Here is a 20,456-nt window from a genome sequence, read left to right on the forward strand (position 1 = left end):
ATTATATTTGCTTTCACTACCATTTTCAAAAAATGCAAGGCACCCAACCAGATTATAACACCAGCATTTTGAGCCATTCAAATTATCCATTGAATAGCTGTCAAATAATATCACAGCTGGATCTATTTTTAGTTCACTGTGAAGTGAAATCAGTGGGATGATTTTTAATTAATCTCAGAGGACTTGTCTTCATTGATTATATGTCACCATGTGTATAAATGTTTTTAATCTATAGATTTTCAGAAGCTCTGTGGTCAACTGCATAAAAAATTCTGCTTAGGCGTCTAACTCAAGTAGTTCTCACCTAAATTATCCCATGCAGGATTGTCGAACTACAGCCAGAAAGCTCCGAATGCTGTTTCACACAACTAAGACAATATTTGCCTCTTTGTTATGTACTTGTTCTGGTCGTACAGTTTTCTCTGATGTTTTTCCCATCACAATGATTGCCCTCTCTTGAAGGGAACAACTTGCACTGGGTATATGGGCTCACAAGCAACAATCACTTAGCTCTATCCTGTCCGAGAGTCACTATCCTTCTTCTGGATCAGGGGAATGATCAGATATTAAACACACAACCCTACCATCTACAAGTCCTGGTTACAAAGGCTAATTATGGTGCCACAATGAAGTGCTGGGAACAGTTTTGGTTTTTGTCCTCTTATCGAAGGAAATTGGCATTGGAGGCAGTCCAAAGAAGGTTCACTAAGCTGATCCCGGGTACGAAGGGATTTTCTTATGAGGAGAGGTCAAGTAGGTTGGATCTAGACACATTGGAGTATAGAAGAATCAGAGGCGGCTTTATTGAGACGCATAGGGTGGGGTTTTCCCAAAACTCACCTCAAAACCGGAAAATCTTACACTAGGTCAACGGACCTTTGCATGGTCCGCCGCCCGCCCTCTGCCTATGAGGAATGGTTGAGGACTCTGGGTCTGTATTGGTTGGAGTTTAGAAGAATGAGGGGGGATCTTATTGAAACTTACAGGATAGTGCGAGGCCTGGATTGAATGGGTGTGGAGAGAATGTTTCCACTAGTAGGAAAATCTAGAACCAGAGGGCACAACCTCAGGCTAAAGGGATGATCCTTTAAAACAGAGATGAGCAGGAATTTCTTCAGCCAGAGTGGTGAATGTGTGGAACTCTTTGCCGCAGAAGGCTGTGGAGGCCAGATCATTGAGTTGTCTTTAAGACAAATAGATAGGTTCTTGATTGATATGGGGTAAGGCAGGAGAATGGGGATGAGAAAAATATCAGACATGATTGAACGGCAGAGCAGACTCGATGGGCTGAGTGGCCTAATTCTGCTCCTATGTCTTATTGTCTACGATTCCCCCCCAAAGGATTCTCAGGGGGCTTGACCGGGCAGATGCTGAAAGTTTGTTTCCCCTGGTGGGAGAGTCTAGGACCAAAGGGCATCATCGCATAATCTCAGAGTGAAGGGTGTCCCATTTGTGCTTCAGTGGAAATCTCTTCTCTGAGGGTAATGAACCTATGGAATTCTTTAGCGGAGAGGGCTGTAGAGGCTGGGTCGTTCAATATGTTCACGACTGAGACAAACCAAATTTTTAATCAGTAAAGAAATCAAGGATTTTTGAGATAAGGCGGGAAAGTGGAGTTGAGGATTATCATATCCAATCAGTCATGATCTCATTGAATGATAGGGTAGACCAGATGGGCCAAATGGCCTACATCTGCTCCTACGTCTTATGATGAGGCTAGATAACCAAGGATTAAATTAAATATTAAATATTATTACTGTTCACATAATTTTCAAGAACTTTATACATCCACATAGCTGGAAAATATAGTTTGATCAATTCAAAGAATGGCACGTGATTTAAAATAGACCTGGATAAATATTTGAATATATTTCAGTCGGATATGGGAGGGTTATCCAGGGAATCAATGTTATGTTGCTTTAGTTCCAGAATGTTGCATTGATCAAGGAGTCTTTTCAAGTTTGTTCTACTGCATGATACATCCCATGTGCTTTCGGGTGTAAATGCCATATCACTGCAGCTGTGATTTACATTCAGTTTGCTGTCCATTCAGTGGGGGATCTCAGGAGATTATCAAAGAGTATGCAGGCATCGAAGAATTCCGCCAGCTAACAAACGCTTCTTCAGTAATGGTGGCCCGTGCAGCCATGTGGAATCCTTCCATCTTCAGAAGAGAAGGACTGTTACCAGCAGAGAAGGTTTTAAAGGAATATCTCTCATATGTGAGTATTTTTAGTTGTCCCCGGCCTGGCGGGCGATTTATCATACTTGATGCAAACTGTAGAAAGAAATAATAGATAAGAAAAATTCTGGAGGATGTGTAGATAATGTCAGAATTTAACTGCTTCCTATTTGGATTCATTCCAATTGGTAATAATTTGCTATTTAGCGGATCTCATGGGAGCCGTTTTTTAAAAAAAATAATTCATGGGATGTGGACATCACTGGCTGGGCCCTCATTCTTACCCATCCCTAATTGCCCTTGAATTAAGTGCCTTGTTAGGTCATTTTAGAGGGCATTTTAGCAGTTAACCACATTGCTGTGGGTCTGGAGTCACATGTAGGCCAGACCTGGAAAGGATTTCCTTCCCTAAAAGACATAAATGGGTTTTTACAACAATCGATTATGATTTCATGGTCATCATTAGACTTTTAATTCCAGATTTTTATTGAATTCAAACTTCAACACCTGCTGTGGCGGGATTCAAATCCAGGTCCCCAGAGCACTACCCTGGATTATTAGTCCAGTGACAATATCACTATGCCACTGTCTCCCCTGTGATTCTGCAAACAAATGACACAGTGATGGAAAGGGTTGCTAAGTCGGAGTAAAAGTGATATATTTTCCTTGAGAAACTTATTATCCATCTCTTTTTGTCTCAATGTCTGTTTAGCTCCATTAAAACTGTACACTGAAACTAAACTGGCCATGAAGCCATTGACAAGAGGAGAAACTTCGTCACTCAGAGGCTGGTGAATCTGTGGAATTCTGTGCCTCAGAGGGTTGTGGAGGCCAAGTCAATGAACATATTTAAGAAGGAAATAGATAGATTTCCAGACTATGGTGTCAATAGGGTATGGGAGAGCATGGGACCATGGCATTGAAATTGAGGATCAGCCATGATTATATTGAATGGTGGAGCAGACTCGAAGGGGCAAATGACCTACTCCTGCTACAATTTTCGATGTTGCCATGACAAAGTAAGATGGAAAAGGTCACTGTGCATGAAGCCAGCTGTTTGTCCGCAAAAGGGTAACCCATTGTTAGGCAAAGGTGCCTACACTCTGCAGAATAATTGAACCACAATAAACATGCAGAAGGCTCAGCATCATTTCCATGTCAAAAATATCCCAAATGATTGGTAGATGTTTTTCCAAAAAAGAGTACCTAAAGCAGGAAATCTTTTATTTTAATAAGACTGACACTATTTGCAATATTTATAACTGAATGGCCAATCGCCCTCCATACACCTTCCACTCTCCCAACATCCGTACTCTTCTTTGCCTTTGTTAACATGACTGTTACACATAGTAAGAAGTCTCACAACACCAGGTTAAAGTCCAACAGGTTTATTTGGTAGCACAAGCCACAAGCTTTTGGAGCACTGCTCCTAACACTCACCTGATGAAGGAGCAGCACTCGGAAAGCTTGTGACTTGTGCTACCAAATAAACCTGTTAGACTTTAACCAGGTGTTGTGAGACTTCTTGCTGTGCTTACCCCAGTCCAACGCCGGCATCTCCACATCATGTTACACATGGGCCAGGATTTTCCCACCCTGCAGTGCCAGGACCCGCTACTGGAAATTCGGCTGCCCAGCCAAAAGCCCAATTCTGGGAAGATGAAAGGATACAAATTAATTTGATCCTTTTAAAAAACCAAACAGGATTTCCAGTGGCCCAGTGGTTTATAGATCCTTGGCATGGGAATCCTGACTCATGGAAAACAGCAACAACACCAAAATAATGGGAGCTTAAAAGGAGGGAAAAGTTGGTCCAGTTTCTATGGACAAAGCTGATTTGAATTGAATGCTTTATAATTAATATAGCTAAAATCTATATAAGCATCATTAATAATTCTATGGAATTTGAACTACGCTGCAAAATAGTGGGCAGTGTATTAAAGAAGGATTGGTGTAATTATATTCTATTTTTTGTTCTCCAGGCAATTAAATATGATAGTCATTACTCAAATACAAAATACTGTCTCTGCCAAATGTTGAGAGAGAAACTGGAATCGGCTCAGGGGAAAAAATTGCATGCTGCACAATCGAATGAAGAGATCTGGTAAGAATTTAATTTAGTGTTTAACTCAAAGAGACCACATTGTATCTGTGATGACTAAATGTGTTTTGTTCATATAGAAACTAGAAAGCTCTAGAAGTCCAAAGTAGTCTTCAATTGATTTCTTCTTATTTACCCTTGAAGTCCTGGTTTCTGTGCCTGGAGCTTTAGGAACAGGAATAGGCCATTCAGCCCATTGAGGTTGCTCTGCCCCCCATTCAGTTAGATAATGGCTGATCGGTACCTCACCTCCCTTTATCCACCTTTGTTCCACGCCCTCACCTCAACACCCTTACCAGAGAAAAATCCAGCAGTCTCGGTCATGAAAGCTCCAGTTGATCTGGCATTCACTGCCTCTTGGGTGAAGAGAGGCCAGCTTTCTTCTATGCTTTGTGTGGAAAAAATGCTTTCCGATTTCACTTTTAAATAGAGTCATTGTCACGGAGGTTTACAGCATGGAAACAGGCCCTTTGGCCCAACTTGTCCATGCCGCCCAGTTTTTACCATTAAGCTAGTCCCAATTGCCCGCGTTTGGCCCATATCCCTCTATACCAGTCTTACCCATGTAACTGTCTAAATGCTTTCTAAAATACAAACTTGTATCCACCTCTACTATTGCCTCTGGCAGCTCGTTCCAGACACTCACCACCCTCTGTGTGAAAAAATGTCCCTCTGGACCATTTTGTATTTCTCACCTTAAACCTATACCCTCTAGTTTTAGACTCCCCTACCTTTGGGAAAAGATGTTGACTATCTACCTTATCTGTGCCCCTCATTATTTTATAGACCTTTATAAGGTCACCCTTAAGCGTCCTATGCTCCAGGGAAAAAAGTCCCAGCCTATCCAGCCTCTCTTTATAACTCAAACTATCAAGTCCCAGTAGCATCCTCATAAATCTTTTCTGCACTCTTTCTAGTTTAATAATATCCTTTCTATAATAGGGTGACCAGAACTGTACTCAGTATTCCAAGTGTGGCCTGACCAATGTCCTGTACAACTTCAACAAGACGTCCCAACTCCTGTATTCAATGATCTGATCAACGAAACCAAGCATGCCGAATGCCTTCTTCACCACCCTGTTCACCTATGACTCCGCTTTCAAGGAACTATGAAACTGTACCCTTAGATCTCTTTGTTTGATAACTCTTTCCAATGCCCTACCATTAACTGAGTAAGTCCTGCCCTGGTTCGATCAACCAAAATGCATTGCCTCGCATTTATCTAAATTAAACTCCATCTGCCATTCATCAGCCCACTTGCCCATTTGATCAAGATCCCATTGCAATCCTAGATAACTTTCTTCACTGACCACAATCTTGGTGTCGTCTGCAAACTGACTAACCATGCCTCCTAAATTCTCAGCCAAATCATTAGTATAAATGATAAATAACAGTGGACCCAGCACTGATGGGCGGCACGGTAGCACAGTGGTTAGCACTGCTGCTTCACAGCTCCAGGGACCTGGGTTCGATTCCCGACTTAGGTCACTGTCTGTGCGGAGTTTGCATGTTCTCCTCGTGTCTGCGTGGGTTTCCTCCGGGTGCTCCGGTTTCCTCCCACATTCCAAAGATGTGCGGGTTAGGTTGATTGGCCATGCTTAAATTGCCCCTTAGTGTCCTGAGATGTGTAGGTTAGAGGGATTAGTGGGTAAAATATGTAGTGATGTGGGGATAGGGCCTGAGTGGGATTGTGGTCGGTGCAGACTTGATGGGCCGAATGGCCTCTTTCTGTACTGTAGGGTTTCTATGATTCTTCTATGATTTCTATGATCCCTGAGGCACACTGCTGGACACAGGCTTCCAGTTTGAAAAACAACGCTCTACAACCACCCTCTGTCTTCTGTCATCAAGCCAATTTTGTATCGAATTGGCTACCTCACCCTGGATCCTGTGAGATTTGAAGTTTAAAGTTTATTAGTGTCACAAGTAGGCTTACATTAACACTGCAATGAAGTTACTGTGAAAATCCCCTAGTCGCCACACTCCGGTGCCTGTTCGGGTACACTGTGGGAGAATTTAGCATGGCCAATGTACCTAACCGGCATATCTTTGTGGGAGGAAACGGGAGCACCCGGAGGAAACTCTCACAGACACGGGGAAACGTGCAGACTCCGCACAGACAGTGACTCAAGCCGGGAATTGAACCCGGGTCCTGGCACTGTGAGGCAGCAGTGCTAACCACTGTGCCACCCTGCTGCATTCCATTGTAGCATTTGCTGTTTCACTAAAAATGTAATTAATTTTTAAGGTTTATAATTTTATTTCTTAACTCCATGTACAGAAGCTTCAATTGAAAGTCTTGTTAGGATGGCTGTTAGGAAGACAACACGTTACACACATTAGTCAAATGCTGCTCAGCCACTGAGTACTGGCATCTGAATGTCTTTTGAGATGCATAGTTCAGGCAGTCTTTGACAAATAACTGAAAAATATAATCCAAATGCATCAAGGACGCTTTTATGCTGCTTGTTAATGATGTATTGAATTCCTGGGACAGTTGCCTGCCATCTCACCAAATTAATCTAAACCTCAAGCATTTCATTTCATTGAAGCATATCTGATAGAATTGCATAAAACTGATGACGTGACTCTGGTTAACTCTTGCACGTTCCCACAATAACAGCTGAAGAATAGAGAATAATGAATTAACTGGAGGTGTAAAGAGAAATTGCAAACAAGCAATCTGATTCACCAGAATTGCCAAATCAGATAAGAGCGATATTAACTCAGTGACTAATTTCTGCAGTTGTAATGTTACTGTCATCACCCTTTAGAAGATGCTTAATTGCTCTTTGATTTTTAAAGCCTAAAGCGGGGGTGAAACCATGATCACGCAGGGGACAAGGGTAGCCCATTGGGTCTGCGTGGGTTTCCTCCGGGTACTCCGGTTTCCTCCCACAAAGATGTGCAGGTTAGGTGGATTGGCCATGCTAAATTGCCTCTTAGTGCCCCTAGATGTGTAGATTAGGGGAATTAGTGGGGTGAATACTTGGAATTACGGGAAAGGGCCTGGGTAGGATGCTCTGTCAGAGAGTCGGTGCAGACTCGATGGGCCAAATGGCCTCCTTCTGCACTGCAGGGATTCTGTGGTTCATTGCACTTGGGGTGTGCCGACGCCTGCGATTGTAGTTCTCTAAGCCAGGCTAAGGGGTCAGAGTAGCTAATGAGGTTAAACCGAGGCTCTACAAAATCATAGATCGTAGAATCCTTACAGTGCAGAAGGAGGCCATTCAGTCCAACAACACCAACAACAATCCCACCCAGGCCCTATCCCAGTAATCCTACATATTTACCCTGCTAATCCCCCTGACACTCAGGGGCGATTCAGCAGGGCCAATCAACCTAACCTGCGCATCTTTGGACTGTGGGAGGAAATCGGGGCACCCAGAGGTAACCCATGCAGACATGGGGAGGACGTGCAAACTCCACGTAGTCACCCGAGGCCAAAATTGAACCTGGGGTCCCTGGCGTAGCGAGGTAGCAGTGCCAATCACTGTGCTACCCCAGGGGGTGCAATACCTCATTCTGTCAGCTTGGATCTTGTTTGATTGAGTCCAAGATGGGATACAATGTCCTGTCTTATCAGGTTGGATCTGGTTTGTCCCTCATGTGGGGAACATGATCGGGTTTAATTTGAATTGGCTTTTTTGATTAGAAATAAAGTACCGAACGGTTTAAAAAAAAGTTCCCTCCAGGTACAAATTTCTTTGACCTGTTTTAATAAATTTGCCTATTAATGACCTGGTGGTGCTGCTGCAACATTCTCCTAGTGGCACTGATCTCGGGGTTTTGCTTTGTGGAATTTGCTTCAACCTTGTCACACATGATTTGGGTAATAACCGTCCCATTGTCAGCACGTCACTCTGTTCGTTGCTACCAGAACACTGCAGAGTGCTGAACAGTCTGACCTTCAGTCAGACCAGGGAGCAGCTGCAAACGGGGATATCGTACAAGCCTATTTCAGTTGGGTTGTCATGCCGGGAACTGCCTGACCTGGTTGGTCGGGTGAGGTGAAACCGTACCAAAAAGAGTGCTGAAAGAAACAAAAACCAAAAATCTCAAACTGAAACCAAAACCGCAAAATCTGCAACTCCTGTAAAAGGAAAGCACAGGTTGACATCTCAGATACAACAAGTTTATAAGTTTATTTATTAGTGTCACAAGTAGGCTTACTTTAACACCGCAATTAAGTTACTGTGAAAATCCCCTCGGCGCCTGTTCGGGTACACTGAGGGAGAATTTAGCATGGCCAATGCACCTAACCAGCACGTCTTTCGGACTGGGGGAGGAAACCGGAGCACCCGGAGGAAACCCACGCAGACACGGGGAGAATGTGCAGATTCCGCACAGACAGTGACCCAAGCCGGGATTCGAACCCGGGACCCTGGCGCTGTGAGGCAGCAGTGCTAACCACTGTGCCACTGATCCTTCCTGGGAACTGGCTACATTTGCAATTTGCTGCATTTTCGCTTGATTGTCCTGTTGTCATTGAGACAACTGAACCCAGATTAAGCACATGTTATCTGTAAGGCATTGTCACTGAGAATTCATTGTGTCCTTGCATTGCAGTTGTGTATTATCTCTACAACAGTTTTGAACTCTTGATTTGTCTGAGCTTCCACGTTATTATCTAACAGATTGAACCATATTAATGTTGCACAAATCAAACCATCCAGGGTTTAATCCAGGTTTACCTCCAGATCTGTAGGGTGACATTTAATATTGGTGTAACTCTCACTGATATCGTGTCCTCTGTTTCGTTGCATTCACAATGGCCTGGTAAAATTTTCATTTTCTGTTTTCAGTGGCACGTGAGTAAAAATTCTGTGCATTCAAACAGCCTCAGTAAATTATAGTTACAAGGTACGATCAGCTTAGAAATAGAAAACACACAAATGGGCGGGATTTTATGGCCTCGCTCATCCTGAAACCGTAAAATCCTGTCCGAGGTCAACAGACCTTCCCATTATCCGCCCTCCCGCCTGCTCCGATTCCTGTGGCTGGCGGGATGGTAAAATTCGGACCATTTGAATTAGCCTCACAGGGCACTGAATTAATCAGCATTGACTAATTCATAATCTGTCGTGCTAATTGCAAAGTCAGTTTATATTTGAGTCTTGTTGGGGGTGTGGCAGTGGGCAAGTGGAGTAGTTTTGTGCTGACACTGATCACTAACATTTCTACGTTGATGAGTTAAGCTTGCCACCTAATGGTACAGATACAGAATTGCAATGTTGGTTCTCTGCTTGGGAAAGCAGAGTCGTCCTGTTGCTTGCCTGATGCATATTTCAAGCCTCACTTTTAGTTCATAACCATATTATTATTTAGATATATATCTTACAGATATTGGAACTGTGTGTACTTTACAGGGTAACATAGAGGCAGAATCTGGATGGGAGGCAACAACAAGGGCACTATAGTGGCAGTGTTGCAAGGACAGATGCTGCCATTCTAAGTGAGGGCAGAAGGTTCATTCTCTATGGAGCCACTGCCACTCCCTGGAATAGCACCTGAGCAATCCTAGTGATCTGCTGGAGGACAGATTGCACAAGGTGCTTGACTCCTCCTCATGCAGGCTTTCTGGCAGGCCCCCCAATGCACTAAACATTTGTGTGTGCACTGCCATCAGCCTTACACGCACACTCTCACTCACTCACGTGCGCTCACACACTCACACGGCACAGTGGCTAGCACTGCTGCCTCACAGCGCCAGGGACCCGGGTTTGATTCCCAGCTTGGTTTACAGAGTGCGGAGACTGCATGTTCTCCCCGTGTCTGCGTGGGTTTCCTCCAGGTGCTCCGATTTCCTCCCACAGTCTGAAAATCGTGCTGGTTAGATGCATTGGTCATGCTAAATTCTCCCTCAGTGTACCCAAACAGGCGCCGGAGTATGGCGACTAGGGGATTTTCACAGTGACTTCATTGCAGTGTGAATGTAAGCCTACTTGTGACACTAATAAATCAACTTTATTCTTGTTGAGGTCAAGTTAAGAGAATCACTCCCTGAAGGCTCTACATGGATAAGACTCAGACCCCCTTTTCCTCATCCCTCGGAGAACTTGCCTGCTCTTGGAGGGCTGTTGTAGGCTGCAAAGAGACATTGATAGGATGCAGAGCTGGGCCGAAAAATGGCAGATGGAGTTTAACCCTCATAAGTGCGAGGTGATTCATTTTAGTAGGACAAATTTGAATGCGGATTACAGGGTCAAAGGTAGGGTACTGAGGAATGTGGAGGAACAGAGAGATCTTGGGGTTCATATCCACAGATCTCTGAGGGTTGCCACTCAAGTGGATAGAGCCATGAAGAAGGCCTATAGTGTGTTAGCTTTTATTAACAGGGGGTTTGAGTTTAAGAGCCGTGGGGTTATGCTGCAACTGTAAAGGACCTTGGTGAGACCACATTTGGAATATTGTGTGCAGTTCTGGTCACCTCACTATAAGAAGGATGTGGAAGCACTGGAAAGAGTGCAAAGGAGATTTATCAGGATGCTGCCTGGTTTGGAGGGTAGGTCTTATGAGGAAAGGTTGAGGGAGCTAGGGCTTTTCTCTTTAGAGCGGAGGAGGTTGAGAGGCGACTTAATAGAGGTTTATAAGATGATAAGGGGGATAGATAGAGTGGATGTTCAGAGACTATTTCCTCGGGTGGATGTAGCTGTTACTTGGGGGCATAACTATAAGGTTCGTGGTGGAAGATATAGGAGGGATATACGAGGTAGGTTCTTTACTCAGAGAGTGGTTGGGGTGTGGAATGGACTGCCTGCATTGATAGTGGAGTCGGACACTTGAGGAACTTTCAAGCGGTTATTGGATAGGCACATGGAGCACACTAGAATGATAGGGAGTGGGATAGCTTGATCTTGGTTTCGGAAAAGGTTCAGCACAACATCGGGGGCCGAAGGGCCTGTACTGTGCTGTACTGTTCTATGTTGCCTGACATGTGACAATCCAGAGAAAATGGTAACTGCAGCTTTGGGCATTGGTGGGGTGAGCAGAACCTTTGATATAGCACTTTACCCATTCTCAAGATGTCCAAAAGCACCTCAGTCAATGCATTGCTTTTGAAATGCAGTCACTGTTAGTGTACAGGAGATTGCGCACAGCAAAAGGCCCACAAACAGCAATGAGATCAATGACCAGATAGTCTGTTTTTGTCTTTGTTCTGGAGTCTCCAAAAGGGGGTGTAGCCCCTCTATACTCACCCTGTCAAGCCTTCTCAGAATCTTCTGTGTTTCAATGAAATCACCTCCTCCTTCTAAACTCTAAAGATTATAAACCCAATCTATTCGATCTCTTCTCAGGACAACCTTCTCATCCAAGGAATCAATCTAGTGAAACTTTGTTGCAACCCCTCTAAAGCAAGTCTATCCTTTTAGATGTGGAAACCTAAACTGTACATGTTAATTACTCTAGGTGTGGCCTCACCAAAGCCCTGTATAGCTGCAGCAAGACTTCTTTACTCATGCACTCCAGCTCCCTTGCAGTAAAGGTCAACAGACCATTCCTCTCCTAATTGCTTGCTGTACCTGCAAGTTAACTATTTGTGTTTTGTGAGCAAATTCCTCTGAATACCGGCATTTAATAACTTTTCACCATTTTTTAAAAATTCTGTTTTTTTCCATTTTTACCAAACTGAGTACCCTAGCCGGAATTCTCCAGCCGTTCACTCCGGCGGGATTTTCCAGTCCCGCTGGCAGTGCACCCCCGCCTGCGGCTTTCCTGCCGGTGTGGGGTGACGTCAATGGGAATTTCACTGGGAAACACGTGGCTGGGAGGTCGGAGAATCCCGCACCCTACACTCTTCCCGTGATATTGCCACCACCACCTTGCCCACATACATTATACACACACTTTGCACCTGTCTCAGAGTTCACATTTCCTAGCTTTCTATCACCAGCAAACTTGGATACATTTCATTTAGTCCCTTCAAAATTTAAAAGAGTAAAGTAAGTGGGCTTTACCTGGTGGTTTGGTGTCTGTGAGAATGATACGATGTGATCAGCTGCTTGCTGAGCGTGATGTCACCATTGTTGTTGAATGGTTGGAGATCCCCTTGACTGGTTACCAGGTTCATACTGCTGACAAGAAAGGTGAAATCCACACCACAGAGAATGTGGATGGCAGCGATTCAAGGAGGCAGCTCACCACCACCTTCTCAAGGGGAACTAGGGATGGGCAATAAATGCTGGCCAGCCAGCGACGCCCATGTCCCATTAATGAATTAAAAAATAGAATAACTCAAACATTTTTGTGCACCTTTCTTCAAAATCAGCACCACCGCTTTGTTGCTGCCCGTTAAATTCAGGCCCTTTTTGCTGTTCGTAAAATCCAGGCCTTTATGATTCTCAAAGTGCCCTGTTATCATTTTCTTAACGATGAATTCTAGCATTTTTCTGATGACTGATGTGATGTTATCGCATCAGCTTTGTTACAATCTCCTCTTATTTCTTGATCAACTACAGTGTCCTCAGGATATTTAATTCTCAACCTTGGTCATCATGCACCCACGTTTCCGTAATGGCTGTTAGACCAAACCCATTTATCTCTGTGCCATTAACCTCTCTGTGTTGTTGCGAGTGCTTTGTTCATTGTGCCCTCAATTTAAACTTTTCATCTTTTCCCCTGGTTTAACTTATCTCTGTTATACTATTACCATTAAACTCTCTGCATCTTCCTGTCACAATCTGCTCATCCTGGCCCAAGTTGCTCACAGCTCAGCAGCCTTGACTTTTCTCTTTAGGTTTGTAAATATCCTTTCGTTTGAAGTCCTCATCCCTGTTTTTTTAAAGCTTGAAGCACTACCTGCAGTCTTAGTTACTTGTCTCACAAAACGCCAGGTTAAAGTCCAACAGGTTTATTTGGAATCACGAGCTTTCGGAGCGCTGCTGCTTCATCATGAAGGAGCAGTGCTCCGAAAGCTCGTGATTCCAAATAAACCTGTTGCATTTTAACCTGGTGTTGAGACTTTTTACTGTGCCCACCCCATTCCAATACCGGCATCTCCACATCTTAATTACTTGCTTCATCAGGACTCTGTTCCAGGTCTGTCTAAGTGGAGTCTGTCGCAGTGAAACAGGTCCCTCAGTCCAAAGATGTGCGGGTTAGGTTGATTGGCTATGCTCAATTGCCCCTTAGTGTTAGGGAGATTGACAGGGTAAATACGTGGGGTTACGGCGATAGGGCCTGGGTGGCATTGTTGTCGGTGGAGGCTCGATAGGCTGAATGGCCGCTTTCTGCACTGTAGGGATTCTATGATTCTTTCCTAGTTACTAGCCAGCACTTCATGTCTCCCATGCAACTCTAGGAGGCTTCGTTCAACTCTGACTTGTTTAACCCTCTGCCAGTTTGCATACGACTTGGGTATTAATCCAGAGATTATTATTATTATTGTTATGACGGTCATGAAGAACACAGGGTATCGTCGATAGATCTCCTCGTGAGGTTCATGGAGTGCAAGCTCCCTTATTGAGCAAGCAGAGCCTCACCCAATGGGAAGCGAGCAGTGGCAGGTTAAAACCCGTTGCTTGTTGTGTGGGTCTCAGGTACAGGCTTGTTTGCTGCAAATACGACTCTTCCTTGGGTTTGCAATGAAGGATTTTTTGGTGGTGGGAAACTGGCCTTGGCGGAATTATTGCAATTATCCTTAAGGTTCTTCTTATTAACTTGGATGCCAACTTCTCAAATTCCCTCCGCAGAGCCTCATTCCTTGTTCTACCAATGCCATTGGCCACAACAACTGGATCGTCCTCCTTCTCGAGTTCTTTTCCAGAGATTAGGAAATACCCTTTATCCAGTCCTCCCTCCATCATTCACTATTCAGGTGTCAGCCTCGATTATGTGCACAGGTCCTGGAGTAGGACTTAAACCCACAACTTTATTTATTTATTGATGTCACAAGTAGGCTTATATTAACACTGCAATGAAGTTACTGTGAAAATCCCCACACTCTGACGCCTGTTCAGATACACAGAGGGAGAATTGAGAATGGTCAATGCACCTAACCGGCACACCTAACTCAGTGATGTCACCAAAACCATCTTAAGACTGATTTGATTTGATTTATTATTAAATTAGTATACAGTGAAAGATATTGTTTCTTGTGCACTATGCAGACAAAGCGTACTGTTCATAGAGAAGGAAAGGAGAGAGTGCAGAATGTAGTGTTACAGTCATAGCTAGGGTGTAGAGAAAGATCAACTTAATTCAAGGTAGGTCCATTCAAAAGTCTGATGGCAGCAGCAGGGAAGAAGCTGTTCTTGAGTCGGTTGGTACATGACCTCAGACGTTTGTACCTTTTTCCCGACGGAAGAAGGTGGAAGAGAGTATGTCCAGCAACAGCCCTTGTCACAAGAATAATTTGAGACGGTCACACAAGAATTGCATCAACAATAAAACACTTTTGACTTCTAATTTCTCCCTGACCCCTTGTAGAATGCTGGCACAAAAAAAGCCAAAGTTTCCAAGTGATGAACATTAAGTGTGTAATTTGTTAAAGCTCAGTTGTTTCTTGTTGTGACGAACATGAAAGAACATTTGGTAATCATGGTTGCATTCTTCCTATAAACAGCGAGGCTTTTGAAATGAATGAATATTATAAAGAAGTTACAGCTTGCTTGGAAAGAAAGAGGGACGTGTTGAATGCAAAATGTCAAGAGAAATTGGAACAACAGCCTGGAGATAATGGATCTCCTGATGCCATCCAAATGGCAGTCCGATTCAACAAGTAAGGCCGCACAACAGTTGGTATGATTAGAATATGGTATTAAATTCTTTGGGTGGCCATAAACCACCCCTAAAGGGCTATTTTCTTTTTTCAGAATAGCCCTTTGGGCGGTAGCTTATGGCTCCAATTTTCTAATAACTTAAGAAGTATACTTTTATCCTGCCACTCATCAGATTTAAGGCAAACATGCGAACGTTGCCTGATTAAAATCTCATGACAGAGACATAAAACTGTTTTGCCTACTGCAATCTGCACATTCTGATGAAGGGACATTTTAAATCATGCATCAGATAGCTAGGATCAATTGAATGGAGGGGAAATTCTATAGAAATGAAGCTTAATCTTTAGTGAAATCTTTAACACCTGGTGACTAAAATGTCTCCAAACAAACACACTTGTGATGATTAGATTGAAATTGGTAGCTGATTATTTTTTCACGACTGACAGGAAAACGTCCATCAGATTTGAAACCTTAAATGTAATTAGATTTCGCTGGTTTCCTAATGTAAATTTACCTGATTTGTTTAGTTTTTTTTAGTTGGGGCGAACAGGATCAAAGGTTATGGGGAGAAAGCAGGATTAGGCTATTGAGTTGGATGATCAGCCATGATCGTAATGAATGGCGGAGCAGGCTCGAAGGGCCGAATGGCCTCCTCCTGCTCCTACCTTCTATGTTTATTATGTCCATTCACTCACTGCACTTTGTCTTAAAATTAACTTCTTAAAATTTTACAAATTTAACCTAAGAATGGATTTACTCTCGGTTGTTTCATTGTTAACGAACAACCCTCCCCGCAACAGCATGACCTTGTCAGTACATCGGCCAGGATGTTAGTGCCCCACTGCAGCATGGCAGGAAACCACAGGCCAGTTAGCTTAACATCTGTCATAGGGAGAATGTTAGAATTATTTATTAAAGAAGTTACACAGGGGCTTTTGAACATAAGAACATAAGAAATAGGAGCAGGAGTAGGCCATCTAGCCCCTCGAGCCTGCCCCGCCATTCAATAAGATCATGGCTGATCTGAAGTGGATCAGTTCCACTTACCCGCCTGATCCCCATAACCCCTAATTCCCTTTCCGATCAGGAATCCATCTATCCATGATTTAAACATATTCAACGAGGTAGCCTCCACCACTTCAGTGGGCAGAGAATTCCAGAGATTCACCACCCTCTGAGAGAAGAAGTTCCTCCTCAACTCTGTCCTAAACTGACCCCCCCTTTATTTTGAGGCTGCGCCCTCTAGTTCTAGTTTCCTTTCTAAGTGGAAAGAATCTTTCCACCTCTACCCTATCCAGCCCCTTCATTATCTTATTGGTCTCTATAAGATCCCCCCTCAGCCTTCTAAATTCCAACGAGTACAAACCCAATCTGCTCAGTCTCTCCTCATAATCAACACCCCTCATCTCTGGTATCAACCTGGTGAACCTTCTTTGCACTCCCTCCAAGGCCAATATATCCTTCCGCAAATAAGGGGACCAATACTGCACACAGTATTCCAGCTGTGGCCTCACCAATGCCCTGTACAGATGCAGCAAGACATCTCTGCTTTTATATTCTATCCCCCTTGCGATATAGGCCAACATCCCATTTGCCTTCTTGATCACCTGTTGCACCTGCAGACTGGGTTTTTGCGTCTCATGCACAAGGACCCCCAGGTCCCTCTGCACAGCAGCATGTTGTAATTTCTTTCCATTTAGATAATAATCCAATTTGCTATTATTTCTTCCAAAGTGAATGACCTCGCATTTGTTAACGTTTTGCTCCATCTGCCAGATCCTCGCCCACTCACTCAACGTGTCCAAATCTCTGCAGACCTTCTACGCCCTCCACACGATTCACTTTTCCACTTATCTTTGTGTCGTCTGCAAACTTTGTTACCCTACACTCAGTCCCCTCCTCCAGATCGTCTATATAAATGGTAAATAGTTGAGGCCCCAGTACCGATCCCTGCGGCACGCCACTAGCTACCATCTGCCAACCAGAAAAGCACCCATTTATTCTGACTCTCTGCTTCCTGTCGGATAGCCAATCCCCAATCCACGCTAACACCCTACCCCCAACTCCGTGTGACCCAATCTTCTTCAGCAACCTTTTGTGAGGCACCTTATCAAACGCCTTTGGGAAATCCAAAAACACCGCATCCACCGGTTCCCCTCCGTCAACCGCACTAGTCACATCTTCATAAAAATCCAACAAGTTCGTCAAGCACGACTTTCCCCTCATGAATCCATGCTGCGTCTGCTTAATCGAACCATTCTTATCCAGATGGCCTGCTATTTCTTCTTTAATGATGGATTCCAGCATTTTCCCAACTACAGACGTTAAGCTAACCGGCCTGTAGTTGCCCGCCTTTTGTCTATTTCCTTTTTTAAACAACAGCGTAACATTAGCCGTTTTCCAATCCGCCGGCACTACCCCAGAATCCAACGAATTTTGATAAATAACCACTAACGCATCCACTATTACCTCTGACATTTCTTTCAGTACCCTGGGATGCATTCCATCCGGGCCCGGGGACTTGTCCACCTTCAGTCCCGTTAGTCTACCAAGCACTGCCTCCCTGGTAACATTAATTGTATTGAGTACCTCTCCTCCTACCAACCCTCTATCGTTAATATTCGGTAAACTATTTGTGTCTTCCACCGTGAAGACACAAGGGAGTCAGCATGGATTTGTGAAAGGGAAATCGTGTTTAACCAACTTATTGGAGCTCTTTGAGGAAGTAACGTGTGCTGTGGATAAAGGGGAACCAGTGGATGTACTTAGATTTCCAGTAGGCATTTGATAAAGTGACACACCAAAGGTTATTGCGGAAAATACAAGCTCGTGTTCTTGGGGTAACATATTGTCTTGGAGAGAAGATTGATTGGCTGTTAGGAAGCAGAGATTACGCAAAGTGGGTCTTTTTCAGGTTGGCAAGATGTATAAAGTGGTGTGCCACTCCGTTGAGGTGAGACCTCAACTCTTTACAATTTACATAAAGACTGGGTGAAGGGATAGTTGGCGATGATTGTCAAATTTGCTGATGACACAAAGATAGATAGGAAAGTAAGTTGTGAAAAAGGACATAAGGAAACTACAAAAAGATACAGATAGGTTAAGTGGGCAAAAATCTGGCAAATGTAGTATAATGTGGGAAAATGTGAAATTGTCCATTTTGGCAGGAAGAATGAAATATCTATTATCTAAATGGTGAGAGATTGCAGAGCTCTGAGATTCAGAGGGATCTGGTTGTACTGATGCATAAATCAAAAGCTAGTATGCATGTACAGCAAGTAGTTAGGAAAGTTAATAGAATGTTATTGTTTATTGTGAGGGGAATTGAATACAAAAGTGGGGAGGATATGCTTTAGTTGTACAGGGCATTAGCGAGACCACAGTTGGAGTATTGTATACAGTATTAGTCACCTTATTTAAGGAAAGGTGTAAGTGTGTTGGAAGAGTTCAGAGAAGGTTTATCAGACTAATACCTAAAAGGGGTGGGTTGTTTTGTGAGGAAAGATTGGACAGACTATGCTTGTATCTGCTGGAGTTTAGAAGAGTAACATTGAAACGTACAAAATCCGGAGGGATCTTGACAGGGTGGACATTGGGAGGATTCTTCTTCTTGTGGGAAAATCTGGAACTAGTGGTCACTGTTTAAAAATAAGGGGTTGTTCTTTTAATACTGAAATGAGACCATTTTTTTTCTCAGAGTCGTGAGCCTTTCGAACTCTCTTCCTGGAAAGGTGCTGAAAGCAGCGTCTTTGAATATTTTTAGGGCAGAGGTGGATAGGTTCTTGGAAAACAAGAGGGTGATAGGTTATGGGGGGTAGGCAGAGTGCAAATTTGAGGTTACTATCAGATCAGCCATGATCTTATTAATCGGCAGAGCAGCCTCAAATGGCTGAATGAGAGATACCTTTTGAGGTACATCTTTGCAGTTTTCTTCCACAATGTGCAGAGTGGGCCAGGATGAAATAGATAGGGTAAGAAAAATGGGTTTCGAAGTAAGTTTTCTTAGACAGAAAAAATGGTCATGATGATTATATTGGATTAGGGTAAGTGAAAGTTGGGTGAACAGGAGTTGTCCCAGTCTGGTTGCCCAGTGGGTAGATCAGAATTCCAGAATAGAAAGATTCCATGTTAAATACCCACTGCTCCCCCAGTTTGACAACTTACTGAATGGCAGCTGAGTGAGGCAGTATTTTTGCGGAGGGGGGGGAGGGGAATCATCTTGGGTTCCTCATCACTACCCATAAACTACTACTGGGGCAGCATGGTGGCACAGTGGTTAGCACTGCTGCCTCACAGTACCAGGGTTCGATTCCCAGCTTGGGTCACTGCCTGTGCAGAGTCTGCACGTTCTCCCCGTGTCTGCGTCGTGGGTTTCCTCCGGCTGTACCAGTTTCCTCCCACAGTCTGAAAGACGTGCTGGTTAGGTGCATTGGCCATGCTAAATTCTACCTCGGTGTGACTGAACAGGCGCCGGAGTGTGGCAACTAACTTTATTGCAGTGTTAATGTAAGCCTACTTATGACACTAATGAATAAACTTTAAGACTTTAAACTGAAAAGACCAACACACCAATGCCCTCAGTCTTGTGCAAAAGGGTCTGTAAACTGCAGCAACCACCAACGTGACACAAAAATAATACTTTCAGCTTCAGACATTGGCTCCTTACCAAAGTTCTATCAGTTCCAGTTGAGCTATTCTTTTCCTGAATCTGGACATAAGTGGTGCCTCAATAAGGGAGCACAATGCTTACGCGCAGCAACACAGCTTATGCCCGAGTCAAAAGGTTCACATTTAACGAGCTATCAAGATGAGAAGTTTACAGGAATTGCGCGCACACATCAGGGAAAGCTCTTCCTTGTCCTGGCAGTGAAGAGTCTTTTCCACAACCTGCTATACACAGAGTGGGTAGTAATGGCATTCTGCCTTACACGGCACATAAATCGTAACTGGAATACACATTGCATCGTGTCCTCCCGGAACTAAACATTTCAGAAATTCATTGCAATCTGTGCGCTGTGAAGGAAAAGCTTGAGTGAGCCTGGGACAAAACAAATAAAGGAAAATGCTGAGTGGAATGCAGAAGGAACTGCTGCCAGTGGAAATCATCCGCTAACCATTTTTCCATCATTCTCCATGTTTTCCAACTGACAGCGGGAGGCTGTTGGCAGATTCACAGACCATTTAACGAGATATGTAGCCACAGTAGTTTGCCAAAGAATGTAAGCATACTGACTTAGAAGGTAACTGCAAAGCATCCATAAACCAGTGTAGCGAGTTCACTTTCATACATCCCTGCTTTAAACTCTGCACCAAATCTAATTTAATGTCCAAAGACTTCCCTGTCTAACAAATGTTGTACGAAAAGTTTCCATATTCTTTTTGTCGGCCATTATGAAAATAAAATAATTAAGGACTGAGGTGAGGAGAAATTTCTTCACCCAGAGGGTGGTGA

General features: G+C 43.7%; 1 protein-coding gene across 2 annotated transcripts in view; it reads left to right on the forward strand.

Annotated features, from left to right (window-relative positions):
* The window catches only part of dus2 (dihydrouridine synthase 2), a 108,646-nt gene that overhangs the window by 71,383 nt on the left and 16,807 nt on the right, over window positions 1-20,456 (forward strand). Inside the window, exons 11-13 of one of the 2 annotated variants that reach the window (XM_078210912.1) lie at window positions 2,054-2,222; window positions 4,165-4,286; window positions 14,848-15,003. In XM_078210912.1, the coding sequence (XP_078067038.1) occupies window positions 2,054-2,222; window positions 4,165-4,286; window positions 14,848-15,003 (447 nt within the window). The remainder of the gene's footprint in view (window positions 1-2,053; window positions 2,223-4,164; window positions 4,287-14,847; window positions 15,004-20,456) is intronic. The other variant, XM_078210913.1, reaches the window with a different exon arrangement.

The sequence above is a fragment of the Mustelus asterias genome, chromosome 4, assembly GCF_964213995.1.
Source record: "Mustelus asterias chromosome 4, sMusAst1.hap1.1, whole genome shotgun sequence".
NCBI lineage: Eukaryota > Metazoa > Chordata > Chondrichthyes > Carcharhiniformes > Triakidae > Mustelus > Mustelus asterias.